The sequence below is a fragment of the Notamacropus eugenii genome, chromosome 1, assembly GCF_028372415.1.
Source record: "Notamacropus eugenii isolate mMacEug1 chromosome 1, mMacEug1.pri_v2, whole genome shotgun sequence".
In the NCBI taxonomy this organism is placed as follows: Eukaryota; Metazoa; Chordata; class Mammalia; order Diprotodontia; family Macropodidae; genus Notamacropus; species Notamacropus eugenii.
This window is the reverse complement of record NC_092872.1, coordinates 238,700,899-238,724,050: the sequence shown is the minus strand read 5'-3', so window position 1 is coordinate 238,724,050 and position 23,152 is coordinate 238,700,899. Positions and strand designations below refer to the sequence as shown.

The 23,152-nt window shown below is 44.5% G+C and overlaps 2 protein-coding genes across 7 annotated transcripts in view; one reads left to right on the top strand and one right to left on the bottom strand.

Moving 5' to 3' along the window:
• Window positions 1–23,152, top strand: part of CDH23 (cadherin related 23) — a 597,280-nt gene that overhangs the window by 490,050 nt on the left and 84,078 nt on the right. For 4 of the 6 annotated variants that reach the window (XM_072628247.1, XM_072628248.1, XM_072628249.1 and 1 more), the window contains exons 35-36: window positions 1,020–1,148; window positions 3,804–4,031. In XM_072628247.1, the coding sequence (XP_072484348.1) occupies window positions 1,020–1,148; window positions 3,804–4,031 (357 nt within the window). Of the gene's footprint in view, window positions 1–1,019; window positions 1,149–3,803; window positions 4,032–4,210; window positions 5,157–6,461; window positions 7,361–23,152 lie in introns of those variants that run through there. The other 2 variants (XM_072628251.1, XM_072628252.1) reach the window with 2 other exon arrangements.
• The window catches only part of VSIR (V-set immunoregulatory receptor), a 38,192-nt gene continuing 25,394 nt past the window's right edge, over window positions 10,355–23,152 (bottom strand). Inside the window, exons 4-7 of the mRNA XM_072628253.1 lie at window positions 17,373–17,480; window positions 14,689–14,716; window positions 11,936–12,123; window positions 10,355–11,711 (exon numbers count right to left, since the gene is read on the bottom strand). Of these exons, the coding sequence (XP_072484354.1) occupies window positions 11,674–11,711; window positions 11,936–12,123; window positions 14,689–14,716; window positions 17,373–17,480 (362 nt within the window). The 3' untranslated portion in view covers window positions 10,355–11,673. The remainder of the gene's footprint in view (window positions 11,712–11,935; window positions 12,124–14,688; window positions 14,717–17,372; window positions 17,481–23,152) is intronic.

Below are 23,152 nucleotides of genomic sequence, written 5' to 3'. Positions count from 1 at the left end.
TAACAAGACAATTTGGCAGGGAAGGAAGTGGGGTCAAGGAAAGGCAAATTAGGAAATGATGATGATTTAAGAATCATAAAGATGTTTTTGCATCACGTTAACATTTTTTTTAAAAAGGAAGTTAACTGATATAGATAAGAAGTGACCTAGAACCTAAAAATATCAGTCACTTGTGACTAAAAAGAATAAAGTGACTTGACTCTGGCCACATGTCTAGTTAAGTGTCAAAGGCAGGTTTTGAATTTGGATCTTTCTGATTCCAAGGCTAGTGCACTATTTACTGAACCACATGGCCTCTTATTCTACGAAGGTTTACCTTGATAAGCAAATTCAACTTGTCCACTGTTGCTATCTTGCAGCTCAGGTGGGGCCTGGGCAGCCCTGGCAGAGTGCTATGCGGGACAGAGCCAGCCCAGACACCTGCTGCAAGAAAGAATATCCTGCCTCTCCTGGGCATTGGCCACTCCATCCAACTTAGGGTTGGTCTCCTCCCGTGCCATGCAGAAAAGACATTTCAGAACTTCTGGGTCTGTCAGTCAGCTGCAGTAAACCCTTTGAAGACAGAAAACAGGAACGAAAGGCAGGGTCCTTCGCCTAGGGTCAAGCTCATAAACTGGAATCTAGAAGCCAGACAAAGGGAGAGAGAGAGGGGTGCAGGGGGCAGGCAGAGAGAGAGAGAAAGCTACAAATGTGGTCTAGCCCACTGAGGGTCAGAACCAAGAGACAAGCAACCTAGAGTCAGAGTCCAAAGTCAGAACCACAGGTCCAAGCAAGGATCACAGTCACAAAGTAGGTTGGAAGATAGACAGATATAAGTCAACATTATTCTCTGTCTTCCCTTACCAGTTGAATGCATGATCCAAGCCAGTTTAGGAAGCAGATGTGAGTGAGTAGGTTTCAAGATTCCTTCCTGGCAGCCAGCCTTTGCCATTGTTAGATTCCAAAGCCATAATCTGTTCCTTCTCCTGTGATCTCATAATTACCACCCTTTTCTGCTTTCTTCTCTCCCTCCCTCGTAGATTGTGGCAATTGATGGTGGCTCCCCTCCCAGAAAGAAAGACCATGTCTTGCGAGTCACCATTCTAGATGTCAACGATAATCCTCCCATCATTGAGAGCCCCTTTGGGTACAACATCAGTGTGAATGAGGTAAGCTCAATGTTCAAGATCAAGAAGGATTCCCGCATCATTCCACAATCACTTATTCCTATTCCCTGAGTGCCTACAGAGGGCCCATCTATTCATTCATTCAACAAATATTTGTTGAGTCTCAGTAGTGTCCTAAGCATTCCCAACAGTATTCACTCATTCAGGTTAGTCAATCAATCAACAAGCATTTATTAAGCACTTACTATGTCTTAAGCCCTGTTCTAGGATCTACAGAGACATGAGTCCATGTCATATGGGGATTGGCTGGAGGAACTGGGGATGTTTTTCTAAGAAAAGAGAAGCCTCAAAGGAGACATGACATGACAGTTATTCTTCAGTATGTAAGAGTGGACAAGTGAAAGAGAGATTAAGCCTGTTCTATTTGATCCCAGAGGGCAGAACCAGGAGCCATGAGTGCAATTTGCAAAGAGATCAACTTGGGCTTGATGTCAGGAAGAACTTCCTAACACTTAGAATTGTTCAAAAGTGGAATGAGGCACTATAAGGGGTGGAAAGGTCCCTCTTCTTGGACGTTTTCAAATAAATTCTAGATGACCCCATGAATGAGGATGGTATAGTGGGTTTTACCAGAATACCACTGAGGTCCCTTCCAGCTCTCAAATCTTGTGAAGCATTTAAGTGCCTACAGTGTACCCAGATCTTTGTCAGAAGCTCTGAGTATTGAACAGTAATAGAAAACATGGTTGCTACACTCCAGGAGTTTATAACTTCTTTAGGAAATCATATTGGCTTCCCCAACTCATTTCAAAACTGAACTTATTGTTTCTGCCAAAACCCACACTTCTGCCAGACTTCTCAGAAAACCTTCCCAGTCACCATTAAGGGCACCAGTATCCTTCCAGTGCCCCAGATTTGCATCTTGGGTATCATCCTCTCTGCCTTGCCCTCATTCACTCCGCGTATCTAATTGATTTTTGTATCTTGTTGTCTATCTCAACAGCATCTCCCACACACATCTCCTCCTCTCCACTCACACAGTCACCAACCAAGTTCAGGCCCCCCCTTCTCACCTCTTGGACTATGACAGTAGCTTCCTTTTGAGTCTCTCTGCCTCAAGACTCTCCCTACTCCAATCCATCTTCCATACCCTGTCTAAAATGATCTTACTAAGCAAGTATGATACCATCACCACTCCCCACATTCAACAAATTCTAGTGGCTCAGGATTGTCTCTAAGATCAAAATAAACTCCTCTGATTGGCATTTAAACTCTTCACAGCACTTTACTCCCTTCCTTATCCTCTGGCTATACTGGCCAGATTTGAGAAATTAGATTTCCCCTCTCCATGTCTTTGCACCTGCAGTGCTTCATGACCATACTCCCTTCTCATCTCTACCCTGTCTAATCTCTGGTTTCCTTCAAAATTCAGCTTAAATCTCACCTTCTTCATGAAGACTTCTCTGATTCCCCCACACATTTTCCTCAAACTATCTTGTATTCATTTTCTATATGTATCATACATACTCATGTGTACATATTATTACCCCCAACAGAATATAAGCTCCTTGAGGGTAAGGGTTGTTTCACTTTTATCTTTGTGTCCCTAGCACTTAGCATAATTCCTGGCACATGATAGATACTGAATAATTGCTTGTTATTGATTGATAGATGACTCATATACATGAAATAATAGATAACATAAGGCATTATAAAGTTAAATGCTAAATGAAGGCTATAGAGGAGTGATTACCAATTTGTAAGATGTTAAGACCATATTATAGAGGGTCTTAAATGCCAGACTATGGGTCACTCCTCACCTCTAGCTCCTTCCCAAATCCTGCTAGAATTACAAATCCTCCCAAAATAGAAGGAATCCTGAATACAGAGTACCTTTCCCTCTTTTTAAAAAATTTCTTATTGATATTCTTTTTTTTAATGTCATCATTTCCCAGTGAATGGCTCCATCATGACTGCTAATGAAACCAAAGACAAAGTATAGCTTAGAGAAACAAGCCAGTACATTGGCCATGTCTGCCACCCCTGTCATCCATCACTTTTCTGCCAAGAGCCAGGAGGTACATTTCACTGTCAATCCTCTGAAGTCATAGTTGGTTCCTTCATGGATCAGAGTACTCAATTCTTTCAATGTTGCTTTCCCCTATGGTGATATGGTCATCATTTTCTTGATTTTATTTACTTTGCTCTACATCAATTTATATGTCTTTCCAGGTTTCTCTGAATTCCTTGTACTAGTTGTTCTTCTGGTACAAAAATATTCTTTTGCATTCATATACCACAGTTTGTTTGGCCATGCTCTCTTTCTTTTTTTCCTGTCAATTCCCAAGGACTGGGAAAGAGAACCCTACTTCGCCTCCCAGAGAACAGACAGACATACAGATAGCCACTCTCCAAAGAAATGGTTTTCTCATGCAGTCTCAAGAATGAGTCAGTCCAGACTGATGTATTATTGGGCTCCATGCCAAACTAGCCATTATCTAAGAGCTCCGTCTCTTTGAGTAACTCTGAGCAATGATAAGAGAGAGATAGCCCATAGAATCAAACATTATGGGGGTTAGTAGATATTGAGGTCACACAGCTCTCAAAAACAAGCCCTCAGCCTTGGCTAGAGCACCAACATGTTGATGCCATCACCTTGGATCTTGAAGAAACTCCTTCTCCTTGTCTCTTTCACAGAACGTGGGCGGGGGCACTGCTGTTGTCCAGGTGGTAGCCACTGACAGGGATATTGGAATCAACAGTGTCCTGTCCTACTACATCACTGGAGGAAATGAGGATATGACCTTTCGAATGGACCGGGTCACTGGAGAGATTGCCACCCGGCCCTCTCCACCAGATCGAGAACGCCAGAGCTTCTACCACTTGGTGGTCACCGTGGAGGATGAGGGCACTCCAACTCTCTCAGTAAGTGATGGGGCTTCAGAGAGAGGGAGGGAGGATGAAAGGAAGTGGGATGCTTTGTGGCCGTGGGGATCAGAAATTCTCTAGAACTGATAAGAGTACAGAGGGCAGAGATTCAATGAGTGGAAACTGGCTACTGTTCTGTGGGTGCATCTACTAATAATTCTCATATTTTCCTTCAGTAAACACCTATTTAGTGTCTTCTGCTAAGTGCAAGGCGGGACAATGCTGAATATTGAAACCTTGGGTCATTTTTCCTGGTCCTAGTGGTCTCACCCAATAGTGCTTCCATCCTTCATCTCACCAGTGACTTGTTGGCTCTGACATCTGCTTGGAGTTCTCACCCAAGTAGATCTTGGAGGAGTTGGGGGCTCCGAAAAGAATCATGGGACACAAATAGAGAAGGAGCTCTCAAGGTCGTCTAATCTAATTCCTTCATTTTGCAGAGAGGGAAGCTGAGGCCCACAGAAGTAACATGACCTGTCCTAGATCACAAAAGCAGGGAAGGGATGGTCATATGGGTAGGGGGACTCTAACCCACAAAATCATGAAAAGATCTATTTAGGACTAGAGGGAACCTCAGACATCATCTAGTACAAGGTGTCAAACAAATAGAAATGAGGCCACTAACCTGTACATAAAGATCCCTGCAGGCCACATATTAACTTAGAAAACCACACATTATCATTATGTTTTCGATTACATTTTTATTTACATTTTGTTAAATGTTTCCCAATTACATTTTAATCTGATTCCTGCATATTGGGGATTGTTGGCAACAATGCAGGAGTGTTTGAGCCTCTGATCTTGTCATCTATCTTTGTATCACTAAGGAAACTGATGCCTAGGGTCATTAAGTGACTTGTCCAGGGTCACCTACATAGTAAGGATCAGAGGTGGGATTTGAACCCATATTCTCTTACCTCAGAATTGTGCCATTCTATCCCCTGTAACTATGAAACAAGTTCTAGGGGTATCTCCCAGAACATCGCAAAATTTGGACAAATAAGCGTCACCATAAAATCTTGATGCATTGATTTTTCCTGGGGGGATTGACCACATATGTAGCAGTAAGACCACATCATCAGCTATACTCTCAGTTGAATAAAGTCATTTCCTTGACATTAATTACCCACATGTCTGACTTCCTTTTAGCTGCATTTACATAATAGTTTGGGAAATCTAGAGACAGGGGGCTGGTCATGGTGTTATCAATACGTGGACATCTAAGATTCTGTGTCTCAAAGGCCACTAGCCTGTTTAGTTCTCAAGGTCCAGTAGACAAACAAACTTAGAGGAAAAGTACAGAGAGATCACCCTTACCTTTTGATTCAGATCTACGAAAATAGATTGAACACTTGCCATGTGCACCCAGCACCGTGCTAAGTCTTGGAGACTCAAAAAAATGAAAAATCATCACATACTTACCTTCATGGAACTTATAGGCTATTATGGAGAATGGAGTAGAGAAAAGTACACACAAGAGTAGCCACAATTAAAATATGATTAAGTTCATGACTGAGGTCAAACAGAGGAAAGGTAGGAGAAAATCAAGGAGACAGAAAATGCCCATAGAATCTGGGCATAGGGTAGCAGGGAAAGTTTCCTGGAGAATGTAGCCCCCTGTTCTGGGTCTTGAAGGAAGATGATGGGGAGTTCATTGCAGACATGCATCAAGACACAGAGTTGGAAGAAGACAAGATGAAATTGGGAAAGTACAAATAAGCCAATTTGGTTGGAATATAAGGAAATAGGAAGGAAAATAGCACAAAATGAGAAGTCAGATTTTGGAGGCATTTGAATGTCGGGCTAAGGAGTTGATACTGTGTTTAGTAAGCATTGAGAAGTCACTTAAAGCTATTGAACTTTAGGAAGATTGCTAAACTGTTGTTCAGTCATTTTTTCAGTCCTGTTTGACTCTTTGTGACCTCCTTTGGGATTTTCTTGGCAAAAGCACTAGAAGTATTTGCCATTTCCTTTTCCAACTCATTTTACAGATGAGGACAAACAAGGTTCAGTGACTTGCCTAGGGTCACACAACTAATAAGTGTCTGAGGCCAGATTTGAACTCACAAAGATTACTTGGACAATATTCCTAATAGAGCCTAATACGCTTTGCAGAACGTGTAAGAGGAGAAATGACACTAGGTGGAGTAGAGTGAGGGGGTCTCTCTTTGTTTTTCGAGGGTAGATTGTTCATCTGACCTCTTTTAAATGACCCTGGATCTCACTGAGAGGACCCCCATAGTCTTTCAGGCCTCTACATAACCGATACAATGTCATCCACTAATGTGAACATCTGGAGAAAGTCATCAATAGGGAATCTCTCTTCCATTGAGGAGGTGGCAGGACGTCCTTCATGGCACTGGCAAACACATTTAGTAAACATCTGTCTCCTTGTTTTCCGCCTTTCTGGATATGGATCTCCAACAGATTGCTGAATGAAGTTATCTTTGCAGTCCCATCTGTCACGGAATCCTGGATGGTTTTAAGTATGCAAAGGAGACACCTTGTTGGAGAAGAGCCTCTATGAGCACCTTGAGAGCATTTTGTTCTGCTGAGACAAATCAGTGGGGATTTTTTTTGTTTGGTTTTCATCAAATAATAGACACAGAAGTATATGCATTTTGAATTCCTGTCTATTACGCCACAGTAAAGACACGATCTATTAGAGAAAGTGATCTACAATGTCTACCTGTTGTAGTCTTGAGTTTTCTTGGAGGATATACTCAACGTGAACTATGACCATTATCATACAGACTTTGTAGGAATGAGAAAACTTGTGTAGCTTGGCCATTACTGATGGGTTTGGCCACTTTTTTGCTAGTAGTACTTTCTGTGATCTTTTTCACTCTTTTTGGCATCTTAGTCTTGAAAACTGACCCTTAAGATCATGATGCCTCTAGCATAATGCTTTCTATATGTTGTTGTTATTTCAGTCATGTCCAACTCTCTGTGACCTCATTTTTGGGTTTTCTTGGCAAAGATACTGGTTTGCTATTTCCTTCTGCAGCTCATTTTATGGATGAGGAAACTGGGGCAAACAGGACTAAGCAACTTGCCCAGGGTTACCCAGCTAGTAAGTGTCTGAGGCTCAATTTGAACTCAGGAAGACATCTTCCTAACTCCAGATTTGGTGCTTTGTGCACTATAGAGCAGCCTTCTTCTGTATATTCAACCAAATCCACCTACCTTTCTTTTTGTGTATATCATTACCACTTTTTCACCAAGGCATAGTACATGGGGTACTAAAGTGGGAGAGTCCAAATAGGATGGTCATAGATGAGAATAGATCAACATTAAAATGCTGAAAGGTCTATTCCATTTCATAACTATCGGTTGCCTCCATTCACTTCCAAATGCTCTAGGGAAAGTTTGGGTGTCATGAAGAGTTCTCCACAGATTTAATTTCCCCTTTGACTGCCCCAGATCTATGACCCTAAGATGCTCAGATTTGTGTTGTACTGGAGCCTTTAGACTGAACATCAACTGAATCTAGGTGACAAAATTGCCTGAAAAACAAAAACGAGAGATACTCCCCACCCAGGAGGAGAACAGTAAGAGGGTGGAGGGAGGTGGGCATAGGCAGAGGTGGGTGGTGATGAATGGAGATGTCAGAATCCTGAAACTCAGAGTTCATTTCACTGAAAACAGGAAACCACCAAGACTCCTTTTCAGGGGCAAAAATACAAGAGAAACAGAAAGGCCTGTGCAGTAGGAAGGCCAGCGAAGGAAGTGGGGTATCTGCCCCAGCCCTCTTCCTCCCTTGTAAGGAAATAGACAAGCCCAGAGCCAGCCCTCCCCTGGAGCTCTTTGTGTTCTAGGGTTGAGATGGTCGTCTCAGCTCTCTACTAGTGCTCTCAGCCCAGGCCTGGCCTCTGGGATGCTTCCATTCACACACACACACTCTGCTAGCATAGGTATGGGCAAACTACCTCATCACCACTAGCACCATAGTTCACCTAAGAGAAAGAAAGAAAACAGGGAGGAAGGAGAAAGGAAGAAAAAGAAAAAGAAAAAGAAAGAAAGAAAGAAAGAAAGAAAGAAAGAAAGAAAGAAAGAAAGAAAGAAAGAAAGAAAGAAAGGAAGGAAGGAAGGAAGGAAGGAAGGAAGGAAGGAAGGAAGGAAGGAAGGAAGAAAGAAAGAAAGAAAGAAAGAAAGAAAGAAAGAAAGAAAGAAAGAAAGAAAGAAAGAAAGAAAGAAAGAAAGAAAGAAAGAAAGAAAGAAAAGGGAGGGAGGGCAGAAGGAAGGAAGGAAGGAGGGAAGGAAGGAGGGAAGAAGGGAAGGAAAAAAAAGAAAGAAAGAAACTTACTGAGAACAGAACTGAAAGGTACAAAGCATAAGATATTCTAAGATCTCGTGGTTTAGGGGAAAGGACACATGCCTTAGAATCTGTTAGATACTGGTTCATTAAAGCCCAGCTGTCACTGCCTGGCTCTGTGACTCAGACAACCCTGTTCACCCATTTAAGCCTCAGTTTCTTCATTTGTAAAATGAGGATAATAATATGCTACTGAACAAGGTTATTGCAGAGAACATTTTAGTAATTCAGAGATCAGTGATTTGACTGGCCATGGATACACCGTTCTCCCTGTCCTCACTAGACTCTCCATGAATTGTGGGTGAAAATGTTAACAATCTGCAGCCAGCCTGGTGAGAAATCTCTCTGGTCTCATCACGAAGTGACAGACAGGTCTTCTGCAGGCCCATTCTGTAAGCCTCCCCGGTCCTGTAATTCCTGTAAGCATCTGTGAGTATAAAACACTGCAGCCTCTTCATGCCAGACGGAGGCATCTGAGGACTGGTTTAAGGACGGCCCTTTGTAGATCATAAAGCTCCATGTAAATCTGCAGTGTGGCTATTGTTATCATCACGTCTGTAATAGACTGCGGGGGCTAGCACAATAATAACTAATATTTATAGAGCACTTTACTTGGGTTGTCTCATTTAATCCCCACAACAGCCCTGACAACTAGTGGCTATGATTATCTCCATTTTAAAAAGAGGAACCTGAGGCTTGAGGTGAGGAATCCTGAGTCACGCTGCTAATAAGCATCTGAGGCAGAATTAGAATCCAGGTCTCTCTACCTCCAGTCACTGAATACAACCATGACCCACCCTGCCCCCAAGTCACCTGCCAGGTCCCCTTGGGAGGAATCCCCGTGGTGAGATGGTTTGAAAGCCAGAGTCATCACCTGCCTGGGGAAACGGTGTCAGAGTGGCTAGGGGTGCTGACACCAGCCATGGTCCTTCCGGCATTTTGGCATATAGGTATAACCCCAAGAAGATGCCATCTAACAGCTAGGAGAAGTGAGGGCCCTCCCCCAGCCCCACTCTGGGTGCCTCCTGAGGTCTCTTTCTCCCTACTGCAAGACAATGGCCCAATCACTCCCCATCACCTGGCAGGACAGTTTGTGAATCTTTGCTCAGAAAGCAAAGACTCCTTGTTAGGACTCACCCACAAACACCAAACCCTGTTCTCCCACTTCAAAGCAGGCACCCTTCCATCCTTGGCCCCTCCCATCTAGTTTTTCTAAGTCCCCCACCCACTTCCTGGGGTTCACGGGTGATGAGTCCCTGCCCCCATGAAGGGTCTTCCTGAGCCCCTTGCAAACAGTAGACACTTCTATTCCACAAAGCTAGAATAAAATTTCATTTCTACCCACTCTTCTCCTATATTAGGATCATTTAATCAGAGTTCCCCCCCCCTCCTGGTACCTGGATTGATAGTGCCAAAGGAAGGCTGGCAGAGGGAGCTGGGGCAGAAGTGAGAGTCTCTGAGGTTGTGTCTGCTTCAGCAGGGAGGAGAAAGAATCACCCCCCTCCCCCTCAATCTATGAGGCTTTATTTCCCCAATGGGGAGATGGGAGGGACGGAGGAAAACCTGATCTTCGGAAATCGACTTGTTTACACCAGGCCAAGCCCCTAGTGTGAGCCCTCCCTGCTCTAGGCCTAGCAGATGGACATAGAGGGAGACAGTTTCTGTCTCTTCTCCCTCTCCTTCATCTTCTTCACTTCTAGGAGGACACTTAGAGATTCAAGACCACGTTGAATCCCTCCCAAAGCACAACAGCCTTGAAAACCTAGTCCCAACTGTGAACTAGGTAGGGTTGAGCAAATACAGCACAGGGAGAAATGGATCTCTGGGGGAAAATCACCCCCACATACACATCATAGAACCTAGAACTTCCTACCTACTGGGTCCCATTGGAGTTCTACTCAGCACCTCTGGAGAAGATGAAACTAGGAACTGCCCCCCCCCCACCCCTGTTCAAGTCCCCCATCCAACAGAGCAGGCATTCCAAAAAAAGGAATTATTCTCTGGGTTCTTTAAAAATCCTTTAATTGCAACTTCAAAAAAAGTGTCCCCTTTTTGCTTCTATATCTATGTAAACATACACACACATATTTATAAACAAGTACAAATCCAGGTACAGATTCAGACATACAAAGCAGCAAAGGTGAACAGAGCAGAGTGTATTTACAGAGTGCCTCTTTATTCCCCTCCTGCTCCATCAGCTGAGGACAAGACAGGAATTGTTCTCCCAACTCCAGAGGAGGCAGGTAGACTCCTCAAAGCTACCAGGCAGTCAGGACACTCCAGCAGAGCCAAGCACTGAGCCCCAGCTCTCCAGAGCCCCTCAGCTCTCCTGGGTCTCCCCCTGGCCAGCAGATGTTGAGGAGTTTCTTCTCTTCGTCACTCACCCCTGTGACAATGCCCACCGCTTACCCTGTCACTCCCTGCCAGCTGCCCGAGTTCCACCCCCCTCTATTTCCCAAGATGCCCAATTGCTCACAGGGACATGGTACCTCCAGCCAGCACTTCTTGTCTGTGGTAGGGGTGGGGAGAGTCTGCGCAGCTTAACCTGGAGGGGCCAGAGCCAAGGGAAGGGGGACCCCTGAGCACAAAGCCTTGTTTCCATGTGCTCTTCTGTGACCTGGAGCTTAACATTCACAACTATTGGGATGTAGGTAACTTTAGAGCAAGGTCAGGGAAGTCTTCCTCACTGGCTGGATGGGCTCATTGCCCACCTCACTCTCTCCCCTCCCAAGGTCTCAGTCTGTTGAGGAAGGCACTCCCACAAATACACGCACCTCAGGATGGGTTGATGGATCCTTGACTGCAAAGTGAGAATCAGCTGGTAGGGTCTTTCCCTACAGACCAAGTTTAACATTCTCTTGGTATCCTATAGGGGAATTCTGCTTTGCTTCTCCCTGTCCAGGGGCCCAGGGTGAGTGTGGGGAGAAGGGGAGAGTTCACCACATCCTGGTCCTAAGGCATAATGACATGAAGAGCTCAGCATTATGGAGAAGATTCTCAGATCCAGGCATTTTGTCCCAGGATGTTAAATGCAGCTGATGAATCATTAGTCTCTCTGAAGAGTAGGTCCCACAGTATCTCTGGCAACCAGGAGCCAAGGGGAGGCAATGGATGAGGCATTTTTCTTCCCCCTATGTTGTATCCTGAGGGATCATCAGGACCCCTTAGGTCCTGCATGGGACGGAGAAGGCCAAGAGAGCACCAAAGAACTATAGACAATGAGTCCAAGGGGGAATTTGTCCACAGGGTCAACCTGTGGACTGCTCAGGCCTAGCCCCTCTCCCTCAGCAATGCTGTTATCATCCCCCTCCATGCTAAGCAGTTCTAGACTGCTTCTGCATCAGGGGAGTCAGGGACAGGATCTGCAAGAGAAGGGAAAATCGGAGTAAGACCAGGGCTGTTCCCCCTTCCTCACCCTATGCTAAATCGCTCTGACCCAACCAGGCAATGAGAATGAGGATGATGCTAGGCATGCATTCTCTCCTTTCATTCTCACAGCCTGCAGGCACCCTCAGAGAATCTTGGGTGTTGCAATGAGAAGAAGATGTAACAAGCTCCCAGAATTTTGGGGTTTAAGAGAATTTACCTAGTGAGGGAAAGAAGACATCTCCAAGGCCAGGAGGGGAGAGCGGGGTATTGGGTTCTGAGAGAAGGTGCCGTCCTGACTCAGAAGGCTGTCTCTGAGCCATGTAGGACAGAGGAGGCCTGGGCTTCGATTCAGGGTTCCCATGAGGCACAGCTTCAAAAACAGGGTTCTCAATGCCCTGTGTGTTGCTGTAAGAGAAGTAAACAATGAAGAGGCCCTCCACATGTACCCAGCAGGTCCAGCATTCCTGACTCCTTCCTTCCCTGACTCTTTCCCCTGACTTGGGACTCAGGATTCTCACCCATACTAAACTCATGACCCAGAACAAGGGTTCAGTCCCCTTTCCCATTCTATGAGAGAAACCAATGTAGGGCAACCAGAGCATCCAAGGACATCAGGCTTTCTCTCCTTGGCATCAAATTTCAGAACAAAAGACTAGCCTTAAAATATTCTTCATTTCCCTTATTAAACTCTCATGAGTCTATTCTATTATGCTTGTTATTCTACTGATAATAGTGAGCCTGGGACAATCAATCCTATAAGTCTAGCTTGAGCTGAGTAGAGGGTGCCTTGGGTAGAAAATCAATCTTAGAACGCTGGATTCCAGAGTTGGAAGGGAGTCCAGCTCATACATAAGCCAGAATCCCCTCAGCAGGAATCTCTACGTTTTCTTAATGGTCAGACCTGATCATTGCTCAGACCCCATCAATGGCTCCCATTGCCTGCCAAATAAAGTTAAAATTCGGCCTAGCATTCAAAACCTGCCTCCAGCAGAGCTTTCCAGCTTTATCTCAAATTGTTCTCCTCAGTGGAGGAGAACACTCCAAGCAAACTCATTACTCACCATTTGCCCTGAATGGTCACCTTTTCTCCACCTAGAATATCCTCTCCCCTCTTCCCATCTGTGTCTGCTGAAATCCTGCACACCTCCATTATACGAAGTCTTTCCTGATTCCCCAGCTGAAAACATTCTCTCTTTTCTCTGAGTACACTATGGAAGATGGAAGCTCTTATAATCACAGAAGGGAATGTTCAGATCACAGAGTTTCCAAGTTGGAAGGGACCTTAGAGATTATCTAGTCTGACTCTCTCTGAAGCTTCTTGTAATGTTTATATGGAGCTTAAACCTGCAAGTATTTGTTAAATGCCTGCTTTTGTGCCTGGTACCATGCCGGTCATTGAGAATATAGACAAAAATGAAAATAATCCTGATATGACTTCTATCTACCCTATTGGGGAAGGAGAGAGTTGGATGGGACAACATGTCCACAGATAACTGAATACTAAACATATATACAAGTAAATACGTAGCCATTTGAAGTGAGGGAAAGCACTAACCATTGAGCAGAGAAGCAAAGGCCAGTATGTGAGATGAAGCATTTGAAATGAACCTCAAAAGAAATGAGGGGTTTCAGGAGGTAGAGGGTGAGGAAGGAAGAACATTCCTTTCAGGTTCCTTCCAACCTTAAGATAATATTATTCTAAGTAAAATAACTTCCTTTTATTTGTCTTAAAAACTTTCTCAGGCTTCATGGAGGATCTCCATCCCAAGTTTGTAGGTATGAAGGCATTCATCGCCCTTCCCTTCCCACTCATGAAACTATGAACTTGGTCCCTGTCCTGTGAAGCCTCCATCTCTCTAGATCCTAACATTTTGAACTCTTTAACAGTGCTAGGCCAAAGAATCTCAGGTGTTTGAGGCCAGGACCCTGGCCTAGGCCTAGACCTAATTTGCATTCTTGTTTTCAGTGTCTTTGAGATGTTAGCTGTTTCTTCCCTCACTTCCCAGGCTGCACCTGAGATCCAAAGCCTGGCAAGAGTCCTTCTAATGATCATTCACAACCCACAGGCTTCCAGATGTGGGAGCCAAGCTGTGCAGACAGGAGGAGAGTCCGTGGAAACAACCAGCTTAAGATATATGTCCTAAATCCTCAGTAACAATGCCTGGGGTACAGCTCTGACCCGGACTACCATGACAATTCAACAATAGAGGTCAAATTGATGAGCCACTAATCTCATAAAGTAGATGGTTATCTCTTTGGCACAAATTAAGGATCCCCAGGAGTCCCTTCTGCTGCAAAATGCCTCCCTCCCCAATCAAGTAATTCCTTGGGGCTGTCTGGAGACATGTGCATTTTGACTGAGTTAAGACATTATTATATAACCTGAAAAATGGAACACATTATCTAGTTAACACATTAACAGGGATTGGTGTTCACTGACACCTAGATGACAGTAGGGCTCTAGGGGAAAATAGAGTATGTGGCTAGTATGGTAGAGAAGTTTGGAGAGGTTAGGCAAGGACCCAGAAAGGACCCAGTTCTGAAAGGATTCATGGGATCTTTGGTTCATTGATTTAGTTGGAAGAGATCTTAGAGTCCATCCAGACAGTTTGATTAATTTGCCCAAAGTGACAAAAGTGGGATTTGAACCCAGCTCATCTGATTCCAAATCAAGTATTCATTTCACAAGACCATGATTAGACAACACAGAAGGCAGGAATGGGGGCAGGGGAAGAAGAGGAGAGAAAGGTAAGGAAGGGAAGAAGGAAAAATGAGCAGTGATCTCCCAGTGAGGAATGAGAAAAGGATTATTCTAGATGATCAACTCCCCCTTTCTTATAAACTCTAGCCTGGACTTCTGGGTGTGGGTCCAGGAAAGGAAGGAAGAACGGGAGTTTGCCAAGCTCTCCGGCAGAGAGAGTCTTGGGAGAGCCAACAGGAAAGCTGAACAGGACCTCCAAAGGGTCTTACCTCTCCATCCTCACCAGCTCGTGGGCACCTAGAAGGAGACAAAAAGGGTCTAGGTCAGAGAAAGGAATCCTTGGGGGAAGGGGAAATGTGTAGAGGACTTGGGTGTTTTTAAACATATGCCAGGGAGCAAAGATTAAAGACAACTCTTACTGTGATCACATTCTGTAGTCTTCCTCATTTGAAAAAGCAGGAAATATAAATCAATGATTTATTTGTTGATCTAACAGGTCCTGATTACAGGTCACTAGTGACCATTAATAACTGTTTGCATTTCACAAATATGTTTGAAATGTCACATTTCCCAGTGAAAACCAAATCAGCCAAGATTTTGATTTGGAAACTGGCCTAAATAATGACCTAAAACATGACTTAGACCACAGTCCTTTGGAACTGGAGCACAAACCATAGATTTGCTGTTTTTCCTCTCTATAGACATTAACCACTTTCTGGTTTTTAGCTTTAACTTACTCCTCATGACTATAGTTGGAAAGTTACTGACTGATGACTTTTCCCATTCCCTGGTTTATCAGTCATATCAGATCTCAAAAGATGGTAGAGTTCAAAGGGCAGGTGGTTATGAATATTCACAAGTATGGGACAGCAAACCTCCACTGTGAGATCCTTGAGGACAGAAACGATTTTCTTGCCTTTCTCTGTACCCCAGGGCTTAGCATAGTGCCTTGCACATAGTAGGCATTTAATAAATTCTTGTTCACTAACTGACTGACTAAGTGACTGGCATTTCTATAGTTCTCTAACACTTCCAAAACACTTTTTGTACAGTCTTGTGAGGTAGATAGTACAAAATTAGTGTTATCACCCCAGTTTTTCAAAAGAGAAAACTGAGGCTCGGGCACATACCAGAGACCAGGCAGCTGATACATTTCAAAGCCAGAGCTCTCCAGATTTTAAGTCTCTTCACCAAACTCTGCCACATCTGTGTCAGCTCTGAGGGGCTTCACTCTCTTTCTAGGGAAATCCCCCTCCCCATTCCCCCAGGTAGGCCTGGGATTGACACCAAGAAGTTTGTGGAGCACTCTGTGACCTTTTTAAGAGCATCGAGAGTCAGGATGCTGAGGGATGAGGCCATCCCCACACCCTCCTGGCTTGATGAGTTTGTTTTCCCTGAGTTCCAGTTCCCTATTCTGGTCCTATAAAGGGGACAGTGTTGTGGTTTGGATTAGAAGGAACGGAAACCATCTATTCATCTGGAAAATAAACTTCAGATTATGCAATGAACTTGGCCAGGAACTGTCTTCCCTCTTACTCTTTTTCATTTTTTACCTTCATGAAAATGTTTTATGGATCAATGTGACCCAAGAGCAGACGCTGGCTAATTGTTTGGACCTTGTGGAATTGAGGGGAGGGGAAGGGAGTGCCTTTAATTGGGCCCCTCCCTCTCCTCCTCCTATTCTAAACACCCCTGATGTGAAGCAATCTCTTTCCTGTAATAGCAGGAAGGCTCACTGAGGCTTCTTTGGTTTTGGAGAAGGGAACAAGGGGGTCTTGGGAAAAAAAAAAAACCACAGAGGTTACAGCTGTCCAGTCTGTGGTCAATGTCATTGTGGATAAACCCAACTCATCACACTGTAGGGTTCTGACTTTAATGGCAGAGAGAGAAGCTTACTTGGTCATGGGACCATAGCCACACCATCCCAATTAGCCTATACCTGTGTTCCCAAGGTCTAAAGGAAACAGGCAGTGAGCCTACAGGAACTTGGCTTCTCCCCCCACCTTCATGGTAGAGGGAGAGTCTAAGCCAAACACAGGCTTGTATTTGTCTCACAGAGAGGATAGCTGGGGCTAGGATAGGAGGGAGGGAGAGGGTATGTAGAGCAGTTATATTCCCAATGCTGACCATTCAGACCCTAACCCAGTGCCCCTGGGTCAGGTTGGGAAACCCTGGAGGTGTCATGTAAGGAACAGAGGAGATAAAAGGCATCAGAGTTGAATAACACTGAATCGCATTGTCTTGGCGTTTTTTGAGTGTCTCCCCCAGTTACACTGTAAACTCCATGGAGGAGGGACAGTCTTAGATCTCTCTATCCCTAACAACTCATTGAAAGAACTGAGCTCACTCAAATCTTACTTTGTGAGTGACTATTAGCAGCAGCTAAATGCTTGTGGTTTCTTAACTTAGGAACTTTGAGGAGCTGGTGTGATCATGGTCAGTCTGGGGTGAGACCAGGAGCATGGGGAGAGCGTACAGTTTGGTAAATAATAGGGTAGGATCCAGTCAGATTTTACAGACTGACACCAATTAGTATAGTGGATTGTCTCAGAATGTTAAGGCTGGAAAGGACCTAAGAGGTTACCTCGTCCCATCCCTTCGTGTTAAAACTTGGGAATTGGCTTCCAGAAGGGAGAAATGACTTCCCTAAGACCACACAGCGAGGAGCTCACCGCTCCCTCTCTACAAGGGCCATCAAAGCAACCTCTCTCTTTATTTTGACAACTGGTGCAGGTGACACCCAGGGCTGGGAGACAGACAACCAAGGGCCAATTCCTGGCCAAACTCCCAGCCCCCAATCTCTTGTTCAGTCTGCATCTTGCTTTCCTTCCATGAAAAAGAGGAGGAGGACTCCTGCCTGCTCTTTTTCCCATTTCCAGGGGAAGTGGGCTGTGTGTCAGAAAGCTGTGATTCCTCACAGCTCCTTGGGAGAGATGGTGCCAGAGATACTTACGCCTGTTGGAGGCTGCCTGCTGCTGTTTGTAGACCAAGAGGAGGATCAGGGGCAGACAGAGGATGCCCACAATGCAGGCTCCAGTGGCCAAGGCTGCTGCCGTGATATCTAAAGGGGAAGAGAGATGGTGAAGATAAGTCTCTCAGGCTGGGTCAGGGAGAAGGGTGTAAGACAAAGGAGTTCTGCAAATCTGCCTTTCACTTCCTAAGGGGCAGGGAGGGGACTGAAGTCCAGAGAGGGCAAGCAACTTGTCCAAAGATACACAGCAATGGTGGATGCAGAGAGTATCAGTAGAACTCATTGGTGGCATCCCTTGGGGAACCTCTCTCTGCGTGTGGGGGTTCATGGCTCTGCAGCCTCGAGGACTAGGGAATCTACTTTATGTGGAGATAGGTACATAGCCCCCTCTTCAGCCCACAGTGCACGTCTAAACGTCTGAGAGTTTGCACACAAGAGGCCATATAGATTGAGGTGTTCGCTTCTGACCTTTCCAGTATCTTTACACTTTTCCCCTCCACGTGCTCTGCAGTCCAGTAACACTGGCTGCCTTGCTGTTCGTTAGATGTGACAGTCCTCACAACTGTGGGCATTTTGACTGGTTGTGTCCACTGCCTGGAATTCTTTCCCTGCCTGATCCCCATCTCTTGGCTGCCATGGCTTTCTTCAAGTATCAGACGAAGTCCAATCTTCTATGAGAAAGCTTTCCTGACCCTCCATAACGTTAGCACCCTCCTTTTGTGAATTAGCTCCAAGTTATCCTGTATATATAATGTTTGTACAAAATTCTTGGGGCAGCTCAGTGGTGAATTAGTGCACGAGGACTGGATTCAGGAAGACTTGAGCTCAAATCCAGCCTCAGACACTTACTAGCTGCGTGACCCTGGGCAAGTCACTTCACCCTGTTTGCCTCAGTTTCCTTCATCTGTAAAATAAGCTGGAGAAGGAAATGGCCAACCACTCCAGGACAGAAAACCCCAAATGGCGTCACAAAGAGTCAGACACGACCGACAGCTCAACAATAAAGTTGTTAGCATGTTGTCTCCCCAATCATCCTGTGAGGTCCTTGTAAGCAAGAACTGGTGGGGTTTTTTGCCTTTCTTTGTCTCCCCAGGCCTTAGAACAATTCCTGGCATACAGCAAAAGTTTAATAATTCCTTGTGGATATGAAGTTCCAGCTGGGCTACTTATTCCCTGTGAGACTTTGAGCAGTCACTTAACCCCCATGGACAGGGTATGCTGGCAAATGAAGAAAAATTTCCGGTTTTATCTCCATGGTCATCACCTTCCCCACTTCTTCTTAAGTCTAAACAATCCACAAAGCAATGAATGAAGCCAAGATCTGTATTTTGCTGATTTCTGGGGTATAAATGCTCGCACTGAAAATTTAAAAATTGGCTCTTGACAGCCAGGACAACCTCCATCCATGGGCCTCAGTTTCCTCATCTGTAAAACAAATAGGTTCTTCTGGTTCTTATGATGCATTTCTAGCTAGACCGTGCCTCCAAGGAAGTAAGAGATCCGAGTTCTCAAACCTAAGATAACCACTGACTGACCTGCTGTGACTGTGATCTGCTGGCTTTGATCTCTGTGGATAGTTCATTTACCAGGAAGGGTAGACCTGGCTTCCTAGGAGAGCCCAAGCCAAACAACTGAAGTTTCTAGAGCAACCCCAGTTCACCTACTCAGAGATTCCTTCCCTTGGTGGGCACTGAACCTTTCTGAAAGGCCTGTGCCTGGATTCCCCTCCATTATTCTCTTTGCGCTCATGGTAGTCAGTACAGGGTAGGTGGGGAGGGGAAGGGAAAACATCCCAGCCAAAAAACCAGGAACCAAAACACAAGCAAGGGAAACGTGTCAAGACAACATGCTCCTTCCAGTCTGTGAGATCCTTAGCTAATTTTAAAACTGCCAACATGTCTATTCCAAAAGCTAGTAGTTAGCACACATCCCCTCCTAACCGCAACCAGCTACAATACAATTTCCTCTCTGTCCATGCCCTGGACAGCATCTGAGCCTGGCCTTTAATGAGAATAGAAATGGACAGAAACAGAGAATCTCAGGGTCTACTAGATCCTAGATTTAGAGTTGGAAGAGATAGGACTCTACAGGCAAATCCAACCTTCCCATTTTACAGATAGGGAAACTGAGGTGCTGAGCAATTAAGTGACTTGCGTAGTGTCACGTAGCTAATAGAGTCTGAGACAGGATTGAATCAGACCTTCCTGACTACAAATCCATTGCCCTATCCCCTACACCACACTGCCTGGAAATAACCTCAGCTGTCATCCAGTCTGACCCAAACCCAAGAAAAGAATTGACACTATAATATAAAAAATCAGCATTTCAGTGAACAGAATTTCAGCCGAGCTGCTCTTGCCAAACCAATGATCAGCATAAACAGAAGAGGAGATGTCTACTTAAAAGCCCACTTTTCCTGTATTTTATTTTTTGTCCTTTATTTAAAGTTTTGCATTCCAAATTCTATCCTTCCCTTCCTGCCTCCCCTCCCTCCTCCCTAAGAGGGTAATCAGATATAGATTATACATTTGCAATCAGGTTAAATATTTCATATTATTCATGTACTTTAAAAGTATGCATCACATAAAGAGTGTCTCCTGTGTGACTTTAAGAAAGGCATTTGCCCTACTTCATCTATAAAATATGACCTCAGTTTCCTCATTTGTAAAATAGAATTGAGCTAGATAACCTCTAAGACCCTTCCCAGATTTAAATCTGTGAACTTGTGACATGTTGATTGCAAAACATTTTTTTTCCTATATTAAAGTATGTCCCTTAGGAACCTTCACTGGAAAATCCTTCGCCTTTGTTAGTTACAACACATTTTGAAAGTAAAAATATTTTGCAATTCTGACATTTCATGAACTCAGATTCGGTTTTCTCTCCTTGATTCCTGCTCGTTGGGGAAGTTAGATTGTGAGTCCTAGACTGGACACAGGACTGACAGGAGGGACAGAAAGGGAAGGAGGTGGCTGATGTTTGCATCCCTCTCATCAGGTGGTTTCTCAGTGGTTTTAAAAGGAGGAATAATAGCTAAGCATAACCTTCTCCAATCAGTGTCCAAGAGACTTTCATTCTGTACCAAGGGCCACCTTTATTCTCCTTCCAAAGTGAGTCAGCTTTAGCTCATCCTGAGGAGGTGATCTCAGTTGGGGTAGAGAGGGGAGGAACTGGTGAGGAGGAAGGATCAAGGAGGTGTGCTAGACCATTAAAACTGCAGGGCATTGTGAGAAGGATTGGACCATAGGTAACAGGCTCATTGCTCTAAGGACATACCAGGAGCCCCTACTCTGCAGTAGGTGAGAAAAGAGAGGACTCCTAGCAGGACAAGGAGTTTGAGGGATGCCAAATTCCTTAGGGCAGGGCAGGGGTTCTTAACCTTCTGTGTCATGGACCCCCTTGAGCAGTCTGGTAATGATGGGGTGCTCAGACCCCAGCCCTAAGATCATGTGTCTGGAAGCTTCCCATGTTTTTAAAGACATAAAATAAAATGCATAGGATTACAAAGGAAATCAGTTCTGTAGAAACACAGTTCTCAGAATATTGTGTAAGCATGTTATTCTTGCTTTCTCTGTGGGTAGGAGTTAGGGGAAGGGAATTCAGAATTTAAATTAACTTCAGAAATTAAATTTTAAAAAAAAGTTCCCCTACCCCTCCCTCAGGAAGCTGCACTTTGGGAAAAGGAGATAACCTTTAACAACCCCAACCTCCAAAAGATGTTTTCTACCCTGTGGGTGTGGCAGCCTCCACATCACCCCATTTGGTGATTTTGAAATAATTCTTCTGCAACCCAGAGACAGTTTCAAAAGCATTTCCTCCTATGGGGTAAACCAGACAAGAAGGTGTTGACAAGAATGGACCTTCCCTCTCCCAATCTAGTCAACTCTTCATTGCCTTGGGCATGTCTCCATCCCAAGCAAAAGAGAGACCCTGGAATAATTAATAGATGGGAAACAATCATGATGACAATAATCGCTCACATTTGAGGTTAGCATAACACCATCTCCTTTGACCTTCAGAAAGTGTACATAACCATGTAGGGTCACAGGATTGTAGATCATCCATTTAGAGTGGATGAGACCTTGGAGGCCATCCAATCGAAGGCTTCATTTTACTGATGAGGAAATTATGTGACAGGGCTGGGCACTGATCCCAGAAGCTCAACTCCAAGGTTCTTGCCCCTGTGCCATGCTGACAAATGCTACAATTATCTCCATTTCACAGCTGAGGAAACTAGGTTAAGTGACTTGGCCAAGGTCACACAGCTGAGGTGGGATTAAAACCTAGGACTATGCCACACTGAAGATGATGTACCTCCCCACCTTCTCCCCTCTCCCTCCCCTCCCCTCTTCTCCCCACCTCCCCCCCCCCACCTGCTGTTATCTAACTTTGCTTAAGGTAATCTGGGCTTGAATTTCATACACTAGGAAAAAATAAAGGAGTTTTCAGTTAGATGCAAAGGAAAAATTTCTCACTGTGCAAGCAGGATTGTCAATAGAACAGATTACCAGGCATGGTTGTGGAAGATCCCTGGAGAATTTAGAGAACACACAAAAGAAGTCTACCAAGGTTTTCACCCTTTTCTTCTGGACAAGATGCTGCTGGCCAAGGACTGGGGCCACACTGACAAATATGACAATTGTCATGGCGCCCTTGGGAGCAGATACTGTCATGTTGGTTTTGGGAAGCGGGGTGGGCCTGGCAGCAACCAGTCAGACCTTGTCTTAAAGATGCTGATACAGGCTAACTGCAGTCTTGCCTAGATGCAAAGGGATGGATAAGTCAGTCCACAAAACCAGGAAGCCCTTGTCTCCCTGCCTTTCTTACAGCTAGCTCTGCAGAGAGGTTCCCACCACTCCTTGCTTTGTCCCAATGAGGGAAGGAGAAAGATAAAAGTATTCCCGTTTCTCAGATGGGGTAATTACCATGCATGAAGAGGAAGTGAGCTGGCCAAAGCCACACACCACACACCAAACCCAACCCCAAAACCAAACCTTTGCCGGGTTTTGTTTATTGTTTATTTATCGTTTGTTTTATTTGTTTATTGTTTAAGGATTCTTGCTCCTGATAAGAGAATCCAAGTCAGTGACAACATTTCTGAACTCTAACTGAGGCATCTGAGCAGCTCAATTGATAGAATTCTGGACTTGGACTCAGGAAGACCTAAGTTCAAAGATTAGCTCAGAAACTTACTATCTGTGTGACCCTGGGTTCACTGATTAACTTTCTTGTGCCTCAGTTTCCTCTTCTGTAAAATGGGGATATTAAGAGCACCTGCCTCTCAAGATTGATGGGAGATAAAAAGAGAAAATAGTAGTAAAGCATTTTGTAAACCTTTAAGTGCTATGTAAATGTTAGTTATTGTAATTATTATGGCAGCTCTATAGTTGAGAAGAGTCCCCAGAAAAAGCTGAGAAGAACCTTCAGAGGTCATCTCATCCTCTCTGTGGGCACAAATCAGACATTGCCTGAACACCTTCTGACATACGTCTTCATGGCCTTGCACAGAGAGGGAGAGGGTTAGCGTTCCCTCTTTTACAGAAGCTGAAAATGTCTCACAGGGGCAAAGAATCTAGGAGATTACGTTCACACATAACTGAGAATGACAATTTCCATCAGAGAAGAAGGAGGTTCACTATCACCCTGGTCAAATTTCTCTAATGCACTATAGCTGTCCAGTTAATCTGATACTGTAGTGATAAAAAATATATATATTGTAAACTTCCTGAGTAATCTTGCTTCTAAGGGAGGGTCAGTAAGAA